General features: G+C 39.3%; 1 protein-coding gene across 3 annotated transcripts in view; it reads left to right on the top strand.

Moving 5' to 3' along the window:
• Positions 1-18,895, top strand: part of adam19a (ADAM metallopeptidase domain 19a) — a 104,345-nt gene extending 85,450 nt beyond the window's left edge. For 2 of the 3 annotated variants that reach the window (XM_017699644.2, XM_017699643.2), the window contains exons 13-23: positions 1,534-1,623; positions 2,362-2,557; positions 4,909-5,017; positions 5,318-5,522; positions 7,142-7,219; positions 8,926-9,034; positions 9,438-9,579; positions 13,088-13,187; positions 13,944-14,186; positions 16,192-16,370; positions 18,363-18,895. In XM_017699644.2, the coding sequence (XP_017555133.1) occupies positions 1,534-1,623; positions 2,362-2,557; positions 4,909-5,017; positions 5,318-5,522; positions 7,142-7,219; positions 8,926-9,034; positions 9,438-9,579; positions 13,088-13,187; positions 13,944-14,186; positions 16,192-16,370; positions 18,363-18,417 (1,506 nt within the window). In that variant the 3' untranslated portion in view covers positions 18,418-18,895. The remainder of the gene's footprint in view (positions 1-1,533; positions 1,624-2,361; positions 2,558-4,908; positions 5,018-5,317; positions 5,523-7,141; positions 7,220-8,925; positions 9,035-9,437; positions 9,580-13,087; positions 13,188-13,943; positions 14,187-16,191; positions 16,371-18,362) is intronic. The other variant, XM_017699645.2, reaches the window with a different exon arrangement.
• Positions 18,896-20,922: the final 2,027 nt, after the last annotated feature.

The following is a 20,922-nucleotide window of genomic DNA, read 5'->3' as shown; positions in this document are numbered from 1 at the left end:
GGCAGAGGTGTTATCCATTATGCTGTCCCACTTCCTTAATGTTTTGGAATGTTTGAAGTTTTTTCTTAAAAAGGTGTACATAACTCTGGGATTGAGACTGGTCGTCATGTTAAAAGTACTATTACAGGTTATTTAGTTAAAGATTAATTAGTAGTTTTTGAGCTGTGTGTGCAAGCAAATTTCTCTACTATTGGAGACAGTTCCTGACACTACCTTCCTGCAAATTATAATTACATCATACTCATGCTTAGTGCATGTAATGTAATTTGTTTCATTCTGTCATTGCAGACATTAATGATGTGTTCATCACAGATACTCATACTGTGATCACAATAAAGATACAATTAATCATGTAGCTCTAATGGTCATACTCGCAAAACACAAAGGAAAATCACAAGACTGCTGCAACTGCCAGAGTCTTATGGAAACTCAAATTCATGCATAATGTGCAAGATACACTCATAATTAACAATATTATTTTTGTGTCTTCAAAAAATAATCACAAGTATATTGCAAATATTCAGTCCTTTGCCGTACCCTAGTCAGGTGTGTTGGGAATGGGATAACACTAAAATGTGCTGCAGATGGCTATACTTCAGAATCAGGACTGGAAACCTTATGTTTACATACATAAATAGTACACATACCATTGCAAACAGCACATTCTAACAGGCTTTGGTTAGAAACTGTTTGGGTATTTTAAAGACACCACTCATTGTGATCCTGTGCGCATTCTGCTGGTTGTGATGTGAGGCAATGAATGTTTGTATTGCTGCAGTGACCCTCAGGCCACCTTTCAACATGCCACACTCATCTGGCTGCCCTACCCTCCAGCTTCAGACAGATTTATTGGAGCTGGTCCTGCCATACAGTTATTGTGGATGTGTTAATTACTCCTAATGGTGCTTAGTCCCTCATTCTTTCTGTCACCTGCTTTTAGTTATTTAGGAAATGTCAGAGGAAACAGCGGCAGATGTGGAAACGTTGCTTTGCTAGTGTGCATGTGCTGTGTTTGTGAACACGTGCATATGCACACTACACAAAGCATTTTAAAATTCACCCATACGCATGTCTGTGTAATCTTTTCTCCACGTGTCCACCTCTGCTGTAAAATTGATGCCTGTCAAAAGCCTGAGCGTATGGAGGTAACCCCACAACACACCAGTGGAAATGCAGGTGGCAGGCATCATTTAGCATCTGACATCCAGAGTTCAGTCTTTTTTTTCCTTGCCTTTTCTACTTTCTCTGACACATCGATCAAGAAAACTATTCCGTTCACCACCCACAGTCCATGTGCAGGCGGCTTATATGTGTGCTGTATAAGGCCTGAGCTAGCTGTGAATAACTCAACTTGCACTAAGTGACTGACTGTGTGGGTACAGGGTCACACATTTATGCGCTTCAGCAGCCAGTAACAAAAGCAGAGAGGTGGCTTACGTGTGTAATTGTGTGTGTGTGTGTGTGTGTGTGTGTGTGTGTGTGTGTGTGTGTGTGTGTGTTTGTGTCTGTGTCTGTGTTTTCATCTTCCTACAGGAGTGTACGAATGACTGCTGCCACGCCAGTAACTGCACACTGAAGGAAGACGCTCAGTGTGCCCATGGTGTCTGCTGTGAAGGCTGCAAGGTGTCCAACTGTCATCACTCTATTTATGTCTCTGTCTCTCCTTCCTCTTGGCCCTTTCTCTTCCTCCACTCCATATCCTCTTTCTGTTCTCTGTCGCTCTTCCCTGTCTGTTTCTCCAGATCTCTAATTGTCTCTCTCTCCTTGTCACTGTCATGTACCCATATTGCTTTGTCTCTGGTTTCCTTCCGTCATTTCTCTCTGACCTCACCAGAAATCACATGTTGTTATTCTATCCCTATTCAATTTAGGCATGATGGATCAAATCATATTATTGAAAACACAAAATTCAGCTTTTTTTTTATTGAAAACACAAAATTCATCTCCACGTATCGTGAAGTGAGAACACTTAGCTACCTCAGAGACCCTTTTTCACTCTGAAATACATCACAGTATGAAAGGAATATGCATCATATCCGATTCATTTTGACTTTAAAACTGTCTTCTCCCTCGGTTCTTTCTTTTTAAAGTCAAGGTAAGTTAGAAATCATTATGCACAGTATCAAGGGCCAGCATTTTCTTTCAGTGGTCTCTGACTGAATGAATTGTGAAATATTTTTAACTGAAGAATCAGTCAGTTAGAATCCATTTTCTCTTGAACCAAAAAAAAATTTGTTATGTCTGCAGTGTTTGTGTTACTTCCAAATGCTTGTTCCATAGTGTATATTCTGATTAATCATATAAGCACGTCCATGAATACTGATATCTGTATGACCCTCTGTTCCCCATCCGGTCTCTCAGCTGAAGCAGGCAGGCACTATGTGCCGTGGTCCAGCTGGTACATGTGACCTCCCTGAGTACTGCACTGGAGGATCACCTTACTGTCCTTCTAATGTTTACCTGCTGGACGGTTCCTCCTGCCAGTCTGGCAATGCCTACTGCTATAATGGCATGTGTCTTACTCATGAGCAACAGTGCCTGCAGCTCTGGGGCTACGGTGAGAGCACACACCTAAAATACTGTACTATATACTATACTAGAGTGTTTAGTATTTTACTGTAAAGTCTATATTCATAATACAATTTCTGCTTTATGTTGAAAAAATACATAATATCTTTAGTATTTGTATGTATTTATGTATTTTTATACAATGACTGAACTAATATGGTAATATTAATTTCTTGCTAAAACAATACTGTAGTGATTATATAAATGGTATCAGATAAAGCATTCTGTCTCAGTGGATTGATTGTAATGGTAGCTAAAACTTTGGAAGTGACATTGTCCATGATTTATTGCTGTATTATGATTTTTTTATTTATTACTTTATTACCATTTGAAAACAGCAGCATTTTGAAATGTTGAAAAGCAATGTTTTTTTACATTAGCAGATATTAATTTATTAATCTTTTTCCCCATCTCCTATAAAGTTACTATTTTAAAGATACAAAATTTTAGAAAATAATGACCATTTGTTAGTCTACTGTAGTGCATGACATTTACATGTGGAATAATAAGACAGGTCCATAGGCAATCACAGATCTAGGGTTGGTATTCTTGATTGCTATGTTGTCTGCTAAGCTAAATTCTGAAAGGTGGGCCTAGTTAAATTTCCCTGGGTCCTGTTGGGAACACAGTTGTTTAAATTACTTAGAAGAAGGCAAGTCATTTCCTGAAATTTGAAGCTGACTGGAGCATTATATCCCTCTGATGGCTGATTGAGTGAAGCGCTGATTTGGGGTGCTTGTAGATGACGCAGCTGTCTGGGCTTAAGGGTTTTGTTTACAAACGTGAAATAGGTCTGCAGATTTGATTCATCAAGAATCTGCATTTGAATTTTTTCATTCTCTGGCTTCTTTTTATTCGCATCAGTCCTTTTTGTTTGGTTCCTATATTGATCCAAATCCCCTAAGTCAATCACCTTCCAACAAAAAAATCCTCTCAAGTTTCACCTTTTTGCTCTAAACAGTAATTAAACACATTTGGGATTTTGTCAGCCTTGCTGATCAAACGCTTGTTAAATATTCTGGTGGTGAAACTCCTCTCCAGCTGGCTGTGGCATCCAGTCCAGTCAGGCTTGTAGTTAACAACACACAAATCAGACCAGACACACACCATTATGCTTAGAGTCACCACATGGATCTCTTAATATGTATGGTGGATGACAGATATTTTCATATCAGCCCATGCACTATTAATGATGATACAGTAAGCAAGAGGAAATAATGTTGATGAAATGTCAAAACATTGAGCATGTGGAGTTAAAATATCTCACATCTGGGCTGTAATCTTTTTACAGGCCTTCCCAAGAAAACAATATATCTTCTACCACATTGCGACACAGATTCTAATAAAAAAGAGAGCTCATATCACCCGTCTCAAAGAACCACACTGTCTGCCTGTATCTTGTAGAGTAGACGTTACATTTCTTTTACTTCTTTTTGAGAACTCTAAAAGACGTTAAAGTGCCTTCGTACCTCACAGTCTGTTTATGTTCTAGATTGCAATCTTAGATCCGCAGAATCTGGCCTTCTACAAATACTGTTCATAAAATACAGAAAACATGGAGAGGCCTGTTAACTGTTTTTATGCATCTAAACTGAGGGACAGTCAAGCCTGGTGCACACTTTTACTAAACATTTGAAAATCCATCTTTAATTTTGCTTTTAATTACATGTCTGCCTTTGTTTTGGTATCTGACATTTTAATTTGATCTGTGTCATTGCTTCATTTGATTTTAAATGAATAACTTTCAATACATTTTTTCCCTTATATTGCTGTCACTGAACAGTAACTGTAATAGAGGAACATCAAACTCAACTTGAATTTTCTCACTTACTGTTAAACTATTAAATCATCTGTCTGTAAAGTACTTATGACCTACACTGACACAGGGAAGATTTTTGTTTTTTGAAGTAATGAGGGCATTCCAATAAGCAGTTCTTCCAATATTTAGACCACATGAAGAGTCTGTACTGAAATAACATAACTGAGTGCAAGAAGAAATTTGATTGAACATTGATTTCATTTTAGAAAGTGTAGTAAAAAAAAGAGTTTTTCAGCCTTTTCTTATTCTGCCATATCTGTAACTTACAGTTGATTACCACGCACAGTAATTTCAGCACGTTCCCCAGTACATATTAAAAGAGTAGAAAACGCATTGACTCCAAACATAGCAGTGGGCAGGTGCTGAAGCCTCCAATTATAGAGAAACTCGTCCATATTATTGTAGTGGTGTGTGTACTGTATGTTCTGTTCAACAGAAAGATTAAGTAGAAAACACCTTTTAAGTAAGTGAGCATGACAGTGTTGCAGATTAAGGTCGAAAAATGAATGTGATTTGTCCAGGTGCACGGCCTGCACACGATGCCTGTTTCCAAGATGTGAATGCAGCAGGAAATGCCTTCGGAAACTGCGGCAAGGATGTGCATGGCAACTATGTGAAGTGTGAGAAAAGGTAAGGGAAATGTCATGATTAAGCATACGGCAAAGAGATGGTTGATCAAGGTGATCATGGTGAAAGTTAACAGATGAAATGTTTCTACTCCGTTCTACTCATTTGAAACCTAAGCATTCTTTATTTTCAGGCAGATAATAGAGGCTAGCTCTATAAAATTGTCTCCATTGTGATATTTGGAAAGTCAGTGTCAATAATGTAGAATTATCTCCTGCAGTTTGGCTGTTCATTGTGCTCACTTCTGCAGAGAATAATTAGGAGAAATCTGACATTTGTTTGTGTAAAAACTCTTTCCCACAGCGATGCCAAGTGTGGGAAGATTCAGTGTCACAGTGCTGCCAAAAAGCCAAAGGGCACCAACGCTGTATCGATCGACACCACCATCCGCACAGATGGAATCGAGGTGAAGTGCCGGGGCACGTATGTGTACAGCACCCAGGATGGCCAAGGAGACCTACCAGATCCTGGCCTTGTCATGACTGGAACCAAGTGTGGAGAGGGAAAGGCAAGTAAAGCAGGCTCAGCAAATGTTTTAATTTTAGTGGAGCTGCAACACTGACATGAAAACTCCACAGTGGAGTTCAGTTTTCCTAACTGTTGCTGCCATGTCATAGTGGTGAAATAAACCAGATGTTGATCTTTTGAGAAGCATAAGTGCAGAACAGCTTGTAGTTGAAGTCTAGGCATACTTGGAAATGCACAACAAAATTCAAACTGTGACAAAATGCAGCATTAAAAACATGTCTGTTCAAAACACTTCATAGATGTGGATACCACAGCCACCCCACACACACAACATCCAAGGAATGGAGCTACAATAGCCTACATGTAGTGCTATTACTACATGTATACATTGCTGTTTGCTTCCATTGTTTGTGTATTGTTGTTATTTATCTCAATCCTGCAGTGGGGCATGGAATGATGTTTTATGCATGTATATGCAGCATACCTCTCAATAATATTGCCTCTTAACTTTTTTCACACTAATTGAACATTTACACAATTATAACAAGCCCCACCTCACTTAGTTGCTGTTAATATAAGCATCAAACTTTCAGCCCAGGCCAGTTAGCATCTGTAGACTAAAAATGTCAGTAGCACAAAGGGAAAACATATAGACATATAGCACCTCTGAGAACCTTTTATTACTCAGAAACTCGCTTTACAGGGCATTTAGTGCAGACATACATGTTTGCGATTACACAAAATATAAATGTAGGCCAATTTAAAGCACATAAAAAGATTCTGTTAACCATATTTACATTAAATAAATCAGGTAAATAGATACATATTTTAGTCACTGCACTTTAAAGTGAAATTTTCACCTCTAATTAAGATGAGGTTTGAGCGACTGAACTTAGCTTTTCAGTTAAATTAACAGAGACACTAGAGCTGATGTTAAAGCTAACACTTGATTGAAGAAAACCAATATTTATGCTGTTTTGTGGTGTTATTTATCATTAGCCATAATATTAAAATGAGCACAAGAAAACACAGTAACCCAGAAAATGTTTATCTTACGTTAGAGGCTGTTAGTAGTTTTGACTTTGAACTGTGATTGTGGTCTTGTTAAATCCAAATCTTTTTCAGCTTGAAAAATGAACAGCTCCAAATAAACAGCATAGTACGTGTTTGAATTACACATATCACAATAACATCATTTCTTTCAGCAACTCTTAGCCTAATAATCCTGACTAATTTCCAGCAGCCCTGTTCTCACTGGAGATTTGTGCTAAGAATGTTTCAGTATCATTACTTGATAAATTAGTAAGGCAGCACTGGATATGCCGGTCAATATGCAACAAGCAACTCATAGTAAAAGAGCTAATCTCGGTTAGAAATCAGAATTTAATATGAATCCTGGTGTGAAACACTGGAAATGATAACATATTTAAGAAATCAATGGTTGGAGGCTGTGAAATTACATACAACAGGATGAGATCATTTCATACCTAACTTGAACCTATTTGTATGTTTATATGTTCAGGTATATTGTCAGTGATTAAGATATCACTCATCATTCTTCATATTTGATGTTGGGAGCACCATCATGTTTATCAGCCACCAAAACTGAATCTCTGAATTGTTTCCATGTTAAAGCTATATTTGTTTCCTCTTTTCCAGGTGTGCAAAGATCGCCGGTGCCAGAACGCCTCTTTTACTGAGCTGGAGGCTTGCATAGCTCGCTGCAATGGTCATGGGGTAAGATTTTCTTTGTAAAGAGTGCTGCACTTGGTTAACAATCCAAAATAATGATTTTAAAACTGGTCTCTTCCTTTATGATGGCAGTCTAAACTAAGTGAAACTTAACTCACCCACATTATAAGCATAAACTTTAGTATTCTCCCCCTTCCTAAGCTCGTCTTAACCCTGACGGAGTCACACCTCTAAATCCTTTAATACCACCCCATGGGCCGCTTAGATATCTGCCCCTGCTGGCACTCCTAAAGACGAACATTTTCTTACATCAGCCAACCTATTGCTAAGTGTGTTTTTGGTCAAATGGTCCTAAACAGCCTTCCAGCAGCATAAACACCCAACTCTGTCATCCTTAATCCTTTTGCCTTTCCTGTCTTTCTCCCTTTTTTCTTCCTTTCTCTCATTTTTATTTCTCATTTGTTTACTCTGTCAGGATTCAAAAGGGCAGCCAAACAAGAATGGGCTTTGAGGGTGGATTAGTGACTCGAAAAAGCCCCTTTTTATTATTCATTTGCATTATCATTTGATTCCTATTGATCCTGTGGCTTAGCAGCAGTTGCGGATCGTGAGCAAAGTATACAGCGTCATTGCAATACCTCAGGCTTCTGCTTTTTTTCTTTGGAGGCCTCTGGATTTGGTTTTATATTAGACATGAAACGAGTTGTGAATATGAAACATTCCATTTATAGGGAAAGGAAAGGGATTGCAAGTATACACCTTCAAAAAAGAACAATGGCAATGACAGAAAAGCAGTAGAATAGGTTATATGTAGATTAGACTTGGCTCTTGCAGCCATTTGGCATTAAAGTAACAAACCTCAGATGTAGTCGATTAGACAAGATATATTCATGTCCAAGGTTTACTTCTTAAGTTCAGTGCTGGACCAGGCTAACTTTGCTTATCTCTGCACCGCCACACTTAGAAACACTAGCAGCCAATAGTCAGCCAAACTTTTATGTAAATAAATCCCTAAAACTATCCTAATTAGAGGATAGTACGACTTACTGGGTATTCTAAAAATGAAAAAAGCACTATACAGTTTAATGCAGCTATCTTAGACATTGGTGTTGTGCTGAATTCTGCCCCCACAGAATCTGACTCCCCTTTCTATGCATCCACATAATGCAACATTACTGTTGTTTGTATTTTTAAACATTTATGTCAAAGGTTTTTGTCAAAAGTGGATGCCCGCAGTGTCCAGCATCAAAGTGAAGTTTTGTTCATTATTATAGTCCACAGTAAGTCACACTGTGTCCTAAAACACATCAACAAGTCTGCACGACCTTAGTGAAGAGCTGGTTGTGGTTTGAGCAGGTTGAGAGAAGCTTTGGGGATGTGTTTACGCAAAATGTTTTGGTGCCTGTTGACTTCCAGTTTTAGTAGCATTAGCCTTGTAGCTGCAGTTTATAACTGAAGAAGCAAATTTTGGATAGCAACAGTGACTTGGCTGATGGACTGCATCTAAGTGGGAAATTCTAATAAGAATTATAATAATTATACATATAAATGAGTTTTTCACCAAACAAATTCTTTCATTTGTGAAAAGAAAAAAATCTCACTAAATAGATTTTGTGTATTTGTCTGTGCCAGATGAACACACAGCAAAACAACGAAAAAAAAGCAGAAGGCAGATGAAAGTCAGGCTCAAATCAGACTGAAGGTGATTTCTGTTTGTCCTTATTCACTGTAATATGCTGGTTTGTATGCAGGTGTGCAACAGTAATGGGAACTGTCACTGTAACGGCGGCTGGGCGCCGCCCTATTGTGACAAACCTGGACTGGGAGGCAGTGTGGACAGCGGGCCGGTGCAGTACGACAGTGAGCTTCACCTTCGCTCCTTCTATCATTCTCTGCTTTCTCTTCCTTACCCCGCTCTGAAAGATTAATATCACCATGATTTTATCTCTTATTCTCTCACTATCCAGTCTCCCATCACTCTCTTTCTTTCTCTCCCTCCCTCACTCACCTTTTATCAGAATGTCACCTTCTCTATTAATCTCTTTTCTGTCAGTGTTTCTGTTTTTTCCGCCCATCTCAAGGTGACAAGGGCTTTGACGCTTTTGCGATTTTTCTCAGTAATTTATAATACAGTATGTTATGGTTCTGTGTAATGATTGTCTGCAGACTGTTATTTTGATATTTAGGGGTCCACACGTTATGGTGAAAGTGGTACTTAGGTCTGTTTGTAAAGCTCATCTATGTATTTGGTGTGTGCTCTCAGGTCAGGTGGGGCTGGTCGTTGGCCTGCTCTTTGCTTTTCTGGTGCTGCTGCCTGCTGTTCTCATTGCCTTTTACTGCATCAAGATCAAGACTTCCTATTACCACAAGTGGTTGTCACAGAGAGAAAAGAACAAGGCTAACAGGTATTACAGTCAACGGGGCGATGAAAGTGGTTCAGTGAGAATAAATGGAAGAACTAAACGATTTTGATCAAGGAAATTTATGACAGATTCAGGTTATCCAACTGTTATCAGACCAGGACTTCAGAAATTGATCTTTATTTACCACAAGCAGCACAGCCGACTATTCAGTTAGGACAGCAGCATAAACAACCAAGTGTTAAGATGTTAGGAGAAGAGTCTAATTCCCACGAAAATTTTTAAGAAGTTTGTGCGTGAAATACACTACAATTCTAAAGGGTACAAAGTCAAAGTTGAAATCCCAAAGCCTTGGACCGTAGACTAAACCCTTTAGCTTTGAACGACCCAACACTTCCTGTTTATTTGATTAAAATAAAAGACTGAACACTCCAATTTTTCAATATCAAAACATTCATACTACTTCTGAAACTTTATTTAATGTCTTGTTGTTGACTGTTTTTGTAGTGATAGTTTTAGCTAATTTTAACCATAACATAAAAACACTAACCAGTATATGACTAGTTGTACTCACATAAAATCACAAAAATAACATGAAAACATGGAACAGCAAGGAGGGTTTTTTTTTTTCAATAGTTTTTTTTATTTAAAAATTAAAGTCATCAATCTAAATTTTTAATGAAAAGAAGTCAAAATAATCTTAAAAAATGAATTGTCCATATAGTGTTTAAAAAGGTGATTTGGCAAGATCCGTGTGATAAAGAATACTATAGTATGTCTTGTTCCATATCATATTTTAAAAAGGGTATTTGACTTGTAACAAGAGTAGAACCTTTTTGGTGCTACAAAGAAACATTTGTAAAAGGTTCTGTAAAGATTTTCAGTACAGATTTTCTGTCATTAAGAACCAATCAACCATGCAAAAGCCATTTGCTTTCTATTCAGATAGTTCTTTGAGGTTTTTACAGTTCTATATATAAGTTGCAGTTCCATGCTGTATTGTACTACACACACGATATCGACTATTTCTTACTAATCACTCCCTGAAGGAGGGTTTTGTTTTGCAGAGGGAAAAATGTCTTGACATTTTTGCCATGGTTTTGTCATTGCTTAGCAAACAGAAAAGAGATACAGAATTACATCACATGCAAATGTAAAATTCATGATGTAAAATTCTGTTATTAAATATATAATAAAGTAATTACATCTGAAGTGTAGCAAAAACCCTAATATTTCTCATCCTCTAAAGGATAGTCCAGGATTTGCTTAGAGTACTTCCATGTAAGATGATTCATAATAATAATAATAATAATAATAATAGTAATAGTTACAGAGATTTCTTATGCTGGTGACAGCTCAAAGTGCTTCACAGACAGGTGATAAAGCTTGAAAGTAATAGAACAAAGTCCTGTTTGTTTAATACTTCTGAAGAGTTCTTTTTAAAGATGTTTAATTAAAGGTAGAATTGAGTTCCACAGTTTAGAGACATAATAATGGAAAAAATGCCAGTATTTTGTAGATGTGGTACAGAATAGTGTCACTCCAATAGAGGGTGAACTAACACACTAAAATCTGATAGGAACAGTTTAGTCCAATGCGGTCTTCATGCAGTCCAATGTGGTCTATATGTAAGTCAAGGCGTTTGTTGGAGCATACTTCAACAAGAAGAACTGTTTTATCTTCAGTTATAGCAGCACACACTGAAACACAAACAGTTCAGTCCTCAAAATATAATCATAATAAACTTTCACATTTACAGTGCCCTGCGAAAGTATTCATCCCCCTTGGCTTTTTTATTTTGTGACATTGCAACTTGTATTTAAATGTTTTTTTTAATCTGAACTGTATGTGTAAAAAAGTTGGTGGAGTGAAATTATAAAAATATATATAAAAAAAAAATATATATATATATAAAATATATAAAACCCTAAAATGTTCTGGTGCAACCAATTACCTTCAAAAGTCACATGCTTAGTGAAATGAAGTCCACCTGTGTGCAGTCTAAATGTCACATGATCTGTCAGTATATACACACCTTTTCTTAAAGGCCCCAGAGGCTGCAACACCATTAAGCAAGAGGCACCACTAACCAAACACCATGAAGACCAAGGAGATCTCCAAATAAGTCAGGGACAAAGTTGTTGAGAAGTACAAGTCAGGGTTGGGTTATAAAAAAATATCCAAATCTCTGATGAACGCCTCGAGCACCATCAAATCCATTATCAGCAAATGGAAAGAACATGGTACCACAACAAACCTGCCAAAGGAGGGCTGCCCACCAAAACTCTCAGACCAGGCAAGGAGGGCATTAGTCAGAGAGGCAGCACAGAGACCAAAGGTTTCTAACCCTGAAGGAGCTGGGTTTATGAACGATGGCCAGAAAAAAAGCTTTATGGACGATGGCCAGAAAAAAAGCCTTTACTTACAGACATAGGAAGGCTCATTTTGAGTTTGCCAAGGCATGTGGGAGGCCACCAAGGAAAACGCAATGTCTGGCGCAAAACCAACATATCTCATCATCCCAAAAACACCATCCCCACAGTGAAACATGGTGGTGGCAGCATCATGCTGTGGGGATGTTTTTCCGCAACAGGGACTGGGAAACTGGTCCGAGTCGAGGGGAAGATGGGTGGTGCTAAATGCAGGGATATTCTTGAGCAAAACCCATTTCAGTCTGTCAGTGATTTGAGACTGGGACAGAGGGTCACCATCCAACAGGACAATGACCCAAAGCATACTGCTAAAGCAACACTCAAGTGGTTTAAGGGGAAACGCGTAAATATATTGGAATGCCCTAGTCAAAGTCCAGACCTTAATCCAGTTGAGAATCTGTGGTCAGACTTGAAGATTGCTGTTCACCCACAGAAACCATCTAACTTAAAGGAGCTGGAGCAGTTTTGCCTTGAGGAATGGGCAGGAATGGGAGGAATGTGGCAAGCTCATAGAGACTTGTCCAAAGTGACTTGCAGCTGTAATTGCTGCAAAAGGTGGCTCTACTAAGTACTGACTTTAGGGGGGTGAATAGTTATGCACACGGAAGTTTTCTGTTATTTTGTCCTATTTGCTGTTTGCTTCACAATAAAAAAAATCAAATGTTCAAAGTTGTAGGCATGTTCTGTAAATGAAATTATGCAAACCCTCAAATAATCCATTTTAATTCCAGGTTGTGAGGTAAAACACGAAAAATTCCAAGGGGGGTGAATACTTTCGCAAGGCACTGTAGACCTAAAATGTCCTAGGCATATGCTGCTGTTGTGGATAGTTCAGAGTTTCAAGGACCACATGCTCTTTTTGCTGGAAGGCATTTGTGTCGCTGGCCTTCACAGACCAGTGAGAGTTTAATTTATGTTTGGAAAAACTCTGCTGAAAAAAAAAATAACACATTCAGAATTCAGCCAACATTTCTCTATAGAGTCCTGTGAAATAGACTGAATGTCCTTCAGAAGTCCTTTTTCCTGTCACATAACTCTGTCTGTGTGTTTGTGTGTGTGTGTGTGTGTGTGTGTGTGTGTGTGTGTGTGTGTCTGTGTGTGTGTGGGGCGTCTTACCTCAGTAGACATGAGAGCTCTATAGAAAAAGGAAACAATGGACACTTAAACCCGGCTTTCCATCTGAAAGTAGTGGGACCCTCCAACAAAAGCACCAATCTCAAGGTACAAAGCAGTAACACCAGCAATTAAAATGCAGCCTAACATTATTATTTTGTTCAGAAATTTTATCCTGTTACCACAAGTTACTGACCATCACCTGATTGGTACTGAATTATCCAATGATTATCCGGTTATCCACAGAAAAAAGTTATAAGAGAGAAGTACTTTTTGCTTGGTGTAGCATTAAAGGAAAAATTCTGTAAAAGATCAGATTTACACAGTTTTGCATTTCTCCCAATGTAGTTGATTAGCTTAGACATGTTGTCTGAAGTTTGCCTCTTTAGCTTTACTCTTGAGCTATCAGGCTAATGTAGCTAACATGTAATAGAAGCTTAGTCAGTACTTTGCAAACCCTCTTGCTCCAAAGTATTCTAGTAATCTACAAAAGTGTAGACAAAGTCATCTTATTATCAGCCAACAGGGTGGCTTCTACTACTGTTTCCGCTACGTATATCATTTTTAGAGATAATAGTAAGCCATACAGTGTCAGAAAACAAAAGAAATCTGAGACTTAACAAATCAATGTGGTGTGAGGCAAATGTATGATGATTTAGACCTGCAGTTTTCACAGTGCTGCACTAGCATTGTTGCTCCAGACCAAAACTTCAAAAGCACTACAAAAAACCTACAGAACTCAAATATCAGATATAAATATCAAACATAAGATTGATCACATGTTGAGGTAAAGGGAAATTTGAACAAAGTAGTTTCTTGTAACGATTATAGAAATATTGATTATGCATATTTTGTTCTCTTTAGCTACCTCACACCAGTAAGGAGGTTCTCCCACTCCGACCAGGCCTCGCTTCTAACGGCACCCAGCCAGTCAACATCGTCAGGCCCCTTCGTCCCGCCCCCTCTCCACACCTTCGCGATGTCAAAGTGCCTCGGCCTCCCCCTCCCATTAGCAAACCTCTGGAGGCAGCGAAGTCCAGCCCTACTGCTCCCAAACTCAGCCCACCCAAGAAACCCCTTCCGCTCAACCCCACACGCAACCCAGGGGTAAGGACAGTCCATTCTTTCATTTGTTCATGCAAGTACTAGAGGACTACTAGTTTTGCACAAGTGGCCTAGAGATTTTTTTTTAAATGTTAGTTTTCCTGGATCTGCACTGCAGTTTATCTGCTACTTGCCAGGCCTTCATGATTTCACAGAGGTGTGTTAATGCCTTTTCACACGAGCGTGATTCATTCAGACGCCAGTAAATAAATTGGAATGTGAGTGTAACTGATGTCCTTGCACACCACCCGTTCACAGATGGTGAAAATGTGACCTTTTTTATTAGCCCTTTGTCCAATTTTTGTAACTTTCATAGGCGACAAATACTTGACCAATCACTGTTGGCTCAACTTTTGGCATGGCGACAGCCAAGATTCTTGACATTGATTGTCAACATTCTTAACATTTGATTGTCCTTTGCTTCATCATGTGTGGTGCTGTGTCTCCAAAAACGTACAAAGTGTCACTTCCCGTGTGAGATGACAAAACTCTTCATGTTCCTTTTACTTTTCCAAATAGAAAGTAGCCTCACTATTTGCCCACTGTTTTTGTGAGGAGCTAAGGAAGTCTTTTTGTCACTTTAAAGACATTCTGCTTGTTTGTTTGTTTTATTCATGACCACACAACATGAATAAACCAAAAAAAACTGTTGCACCAGATTTGTCAGAACATTTTTGTGACCATTTATTTAGTGCGTAAAGGCCTTCACAGCAGTGAACCAGTAATGTGTGCAGGCCAGTGGGTTGAAGAAGCAGTCTTCCAGTGTTCTTATGTCATAAGTGCAACAGTACAATGCAAACTCATTCCCAATCAGGGCTGCAGGAGGGCTATACTTCCGTTTGGATGGCTCAGAATTGTCATGAAACCTAGAGACAACAGATGCATGTCGATTTCCATGCAGTGGTACATTTGTGTACATTTGTTTGTCACATTGGTTCTAATCCTTTTTCATTTGACCCAGGGCTGAGCAATATCATAGTATTTATTGTGATAGTATGGCAATAACAGTATGGCGCAATATGACTTTCATGTCATGCATGTCATCAGTACATCACAGACGTCATATTACAAAAAGAGAATAATTAGACCTGGTTAATTTAATTTAGTGCAGTGCAGTAGTATCTAAGCCGCTTATCCTTCTGGATCACAGGGGTGCTGGAGCCTATCCCAGGGGAGAAGGCAGTATTAAATATAAATAATTGTATTCATATTTTTTGAAAGTGGTTTTAAAATATGGCACATTTTCTGTTGTGACATGACATGATGTGTTATTGGTATTACATATTAGCCATTTTTTAATGCAACTTTTGCATAAGAAGAAACTGTGCACACGACCTGGTTCATCTCAAAATACCTACATTTACAGTGTTATTGTAACGGCGGAGAGGGAGGAGGCGGACGCATGTGCTGAGATAAGCGACTTTTATTGAGGGAAAATCCAGGGTCGTGGTCATGACAGTCCAGGTTCATATAACCAACACTGAGAGATCGATAGGCAGACATGAGGATATACACTCACAAAAACACAAACCAAAACACCTCCAACAGGACATACAAACAATTCAAACAAGCATACAAAGCAAACAAAGACTAGCAAAACAAACAAAGACCAACACAGACCAGGGCAAACATGGGGCTTATAAAACAGGGATAACGAGGGACGGGAGGAAAACAGGATGGAAACAATCAGGGATGGAGTCACGAAACAAGGGGGCAAGACTGTAAAAACCAAAATAAAAAAGCACGTGGACAATCAAAAAGTAAACAAAAAGCATATGGAGGAGTGGGAGGAGCCAATAGTGACAGTTATCAGTTTCAAATGATTTGTGTCATGGATGCTTGTTCACATTGTGAGGAAAGACCAACTGTAGTTTTACTCTTTCTTCCCTCCTTGCTCTTTTCCTATTATCTTTCTCTCTCTCTCTCTCTCTCTCTCTCTCTCTCTCTCTCTCTCTCTCTCTCTCTCTCTCTTTCCCTCTCTCTCTCTCTCTCTCTCTCTCTGTCTCAGGCATCAGAGCTATATCCAAAACCTTCCCCCACACCCCCCCAGAGGCCACTCCCTCTGAGCCCTGCACGAGGAACCCAAGCCAAACCCTCCAGCGGGGGGCTGCTGGTGATGATGCCCCCTGCTGTGGGCTCTAAGCCCGTGGGCAAGGTGACCGCTATCCCCCCTCTCAGAGCACTCAGGTGAGAAAGCCCCAACGCACCACTCTTCAATTACTTCAGTAATGAATATGACATTCCCCTTATGCCTATGTCATGTGAGCATAGAAGTCCTTCGGCTGAATCTTAATGCAATATACACTGCACATACATCAGATAGCGCACATTACATGAATCTCCTACAAGTCTCCTGTACTTAACCGAGATGGACGAATCCAAAATACAATTCTGTGTCCTTTTTATATCACTTGTCAAGGACCTTCGAAGAGGACAGGGTCCATTCACAACACTGCACCAAAATAACACTGAACAGGCATAGATAACCCCGCAGCCACCGACCTGGCTGGCCCACAGCTTTCTATCCATTATCTTCTGACACAAAAGCTTCCAGTCTAAAGAGAAAAGAAACAGCACCTCCATTCTAGACTTATATCAGTTGATCACTAACCTTCTACAGTTGCATCAACAAAGTCCTCAGAGATCAGAGTTGCCATAGCAAATAGAGCTTAAATTTAAAGATAAGAGTGCTTTTACGTCCCTCCATGAATATCTGAGGCTCTGAGTAGAAGCTGCCCTCTAATGCAGAGAAAAGAGCAGGTCCGCCTGATTTGCATCCAAATCTTAGGCATTGGGGACAGGAGGGGGCTTTGGAGGTGGTGCTTCCACCAACGTTGCGCAATAAAATATGGATTACAATGAGAAGCTGCAGTAGCAATCGGTCATTGGTGACACCATGACTCCTAAGAATCAGCCACGCATTGTGAGAGCTGGATTTGATTTTGATAAGCTCAGTGGGGTGTCCATCTCATATTCAGTATTTTGTGTGTGTGGTGGTGGGTGTGTGAGTACACACAATAGGCAATTATTATTTTGCTTCTCTATACATGAGCATAGACAGGACTGGAATGAAAAAGAAAGGCTCATGTGAGTTTAGATGGAGTCAAGGTCAGCATCAGAAAGATGCACAATAATGAAGTCCGTCACCACTGCAGTGCATCATGAAGCAAAAGATCAACATAAATTCTACAGAGTCTTGAAGAATGCACAGACTGTTTCATTTAAAGAGCTGCTAGACAGTGTTTTCCATACAAATGCAACTATTATAGTAAAAGTTGAAATGGACCATGTTCACTGATTAGCTTGCTTGTTCACAACTTAGTAAGGCATGGGAATGATATAGTCAAGTCGTGACCACCACTTAGTAAGGCATGGGAATAATACAGTCAAGTCGTAACCACCACTTAGTAAGGCATCGGTACGATATAGTCAAATCGTAACCACCACTTAGTAAGGCATGGGAATGATATAGTCAAATCGTGACCACCACTTAGTAAGGCATGGGAATGATATAGTCAAGTCGTGACCACCACTTAGTAAGGCATGGGAATAATACAGTCAAGTCGTGACCACCACTTAGTAAGGCATGGGAATATTACAGTCAAGTCGTGACCACCACTTAGTAAGGCATCGGAACGATATAGTCAAATCGTAACCACCACTTAGTAAGGCATGGGAATGATATAGTCAAGTCGTGACCACCACTTAGTAAGGCATGGGAATGATATAGTCAAGTCGTGACCACCACTTAGTAAGGCATGGGAATGATATAGTCAAGTCGTGACCACCACTTAGTAAGGCATGGGAATGATATAGTCAAGTCGTGACCACCACTTAGTAAGGCATGGGAATAATACAGTCAAGTCGTGACCACCACTTAGTAAGGCATCGGAATGATATAGTCAAGTCGTGACCACCACTTAGTAAGGCATGGCAACAATATAGTTATGTTGGTGAACATATGATTGTGAATGCTAACAACTATGGCAAATAACTGCAGTCATCCTAAATAATTGTAAGCAGCTAAAAAGCTGCAATTTATCACTTGTGACAAGCCTAATTAGAAGAAACATAAAAATGTATCCATGTAGGTTTTAAGTGGTTTACAGGATGTTTAATAATACATTGTTATGAAGATACTTTTTAGGAAACCAACATATTGTTTGATTTCTCTTTCAGACCTGTTCCAGGACCCAAGCCAAACACAGTCTCACAGTCACCTTTTCGAAAATGACCTTTGTAGGATCAACTGTAAAAAACAGCAGCCAGCCTTTTTTGCACTATATAAAGGCCTTTGATTAGAGACCGACTCCGGTACTGGATTGGAAGAATAGAAGGACAGAAGAGTACGGTGCTAAGGCCGGAATTTCCCAGGCCTCACTTATTTAAGCCAGAGTACAATCCAGCCCAACATAAGAGGAGACGCGGTTTTGCATCGATGAACATGCAGACTGAGATAATAAGATTCTGGTGGGCCGTCACATTGCCAAAACCTTAATTTTTGTTGTTTGTTGTTTGTTTTGTTGTGTTTTTTGCTTTTTTAACTTTACAGTTTCTTGTTCGAAGTGTTGATTGTTCTATTATGCCATTGTCCTGTTTACATTTTTTGTCATCTGCCAAAGATGTTGTTTGTTGACTTAATTTGTTCTTTGCTGTATGGATTTTTGCATTTCTTATATAAAATGCCCCATTACAAGTTTTTACTAAAAACAGTGCTGTTGAGTATTATTTGTGAGGATGTATTTGTACACCATAGACAGGAGAGATGCAACAGCCAAGATAAACAAGAATGTTTATTTTGCTTTTCCTGTTTTTCTGGTAGCCATGCCTGATCAGGCTGGAACCTGTAAAAACTCCACATGCAGTGTCATGCTGGTAACATATTAGCACTCAGTCTTTCTTCTAGAAAACTAGTCTCAGGTGTGAAGGTGCTACGCTCTTATCTTCAGTAAAAAGGTCATGTGATATCCGAAAAAGGCCCTTGCATGTAGGCCCAAATGTCACGTTTTTAACCAGATAAAGTTACCCGTTAGCTGAGGATAGAGTGCGTGTTGAAACGTTACACCTCTGACCCCCCTTTTTGAATTTTGGTAGCAGGTGGAAGCACTTTTTCCTTATCTGGAAAACTAGTTCAATTTCCGAAAGAATGAATTGTACCTGTTCACATGTTTACTGGCAGAATTCAGAAAGTGCCCAGATGATCTTATTTTTCTTTCTTTTCTAAGTACAAATCAAAATGATTATCTGTGGTGATTAATCGTATGCAGCAAATGCCGTAAATGAGGTTGAGACCCAGTGGAGAATTCCTTTAGGTAACAGAAGGGTTGCTGAACTATACCCAGATGACAGTGGTGAGTTTTTCAGACCACATGTTCATAGACATGCATGCTGTGCCAGACAGAACCACAGCCCCTTCAGGCAGAGGCAGGAGACCTGGAGCTGTCCAGCTTTAGAGACAGCAGACAGAAGACCTGGGGAGAATAAGGGCCGCTGCACAAGTGGAGCGCTAGAAGGAACTGGACGTTGCACAAACTCACTCTAGCCAGGCTTTTCTGTCCATAATGGATTCCGGCAAACAGAAAATGAAATCTCTACAAGCCTCCATCTCTTCTCTCTGGAGAGTAATGCATTTGGAGAGTGCGAAGCTTTGGAGTGGTCCGGCGGGGGAGCTAGATTTATTGACGCAGACGTTTTCCAAGCCATTACCAAGACGCCCGAACAGCCCCCAAGGCGGGACCCACTGCGTTGGTGATGTGATCTAAATGAAATATGGGCTGTTTGCCAAGATGCGGAAAACTAATCATAAGGTCCAGCTCTTAAATGTGATACAAGAATAGAGAAGAGCATGGACAGCCAAATGTCTGAGTGGACACTTGCCGGACACAGCCATAAGGCTGCTTAAAAGAAGGTTAAGCTAGGGACCATAACTCAAGAGTGCACAAGGTTTTGATCTACTCAGAGCAAAACAGCCATAGTTTAGTGGAGCATTTCAGTCAACCAGGTGTGAATGTGGGGGTCAGTAAACACTGGTTTTTGTGTTCAGATGTCCTCCTGGGAACCACTGAAAAGCAACACAGAGCGGCTCCTCACTAATATTAAAGCTGCACTTACTGGCTTACTGGTGTGAAGTAGATACAGAGAGCAATAAAACCCACAGAAAACAGTCATTCTGAACCTTTATACAGTTATTACATTTAATAAATAATGCTACATGAATGAAAAAAAAAAATATATATATATATTATTGCATTATTAAAGCAATAGTTTGGGGAAAATTCAAAGGCCATTTTTCTACTATCCCATGTGTACTTGACTGGCCAAGATATGTTTGATGTCTGAAATTTGCTTCTTTATTTTTGCACTGGAGTGACGAGGCTAATGTAGCTAAGAATTAATGGAAGCTTCTGGCAACCAAAGGCATTGCATATTCAAGATAATCACTAATACTGTTCATTAGCCTTGAACTTTTGTATGAATTATTTTTTTTTGGATAACATTATGGATATTATAACATTGTGGATAACATTGCTGTCCAAAAAAACATTTAAAAATGATCCAAAATGGCAAATTTACAGGAGAAGACATTCTTACCATTAATGCAAGTTAATGTAAATACATTTTATTTTATTTATTAAATCATTTTTGAAGCATTTCTATTGGTCCATTTATTATGGAATTTTGACACTGTGTTGCTGCTGGAGGGTTTCATTTTTTTTCTTTGACAGAAACAATAAGAAAC

Source organism: Pygocentrus nattereri, chromosome 2, assembly GCF_015220715.1.
Source record: "Pygocentrus nattereri isolate fPygNat1 chromosome 2, fPygNat1.pri, whole genome shotgun sequence".
NCBI lineage: Eukaryota > Metazoa > Chordata > Actinopteri > Characiformes > Serrasalmidae > Pygocentrus > Pygocentrus nattereri.
This window is presented reverse-complemented; position numbering and strand designations above follow the sequence as displayed.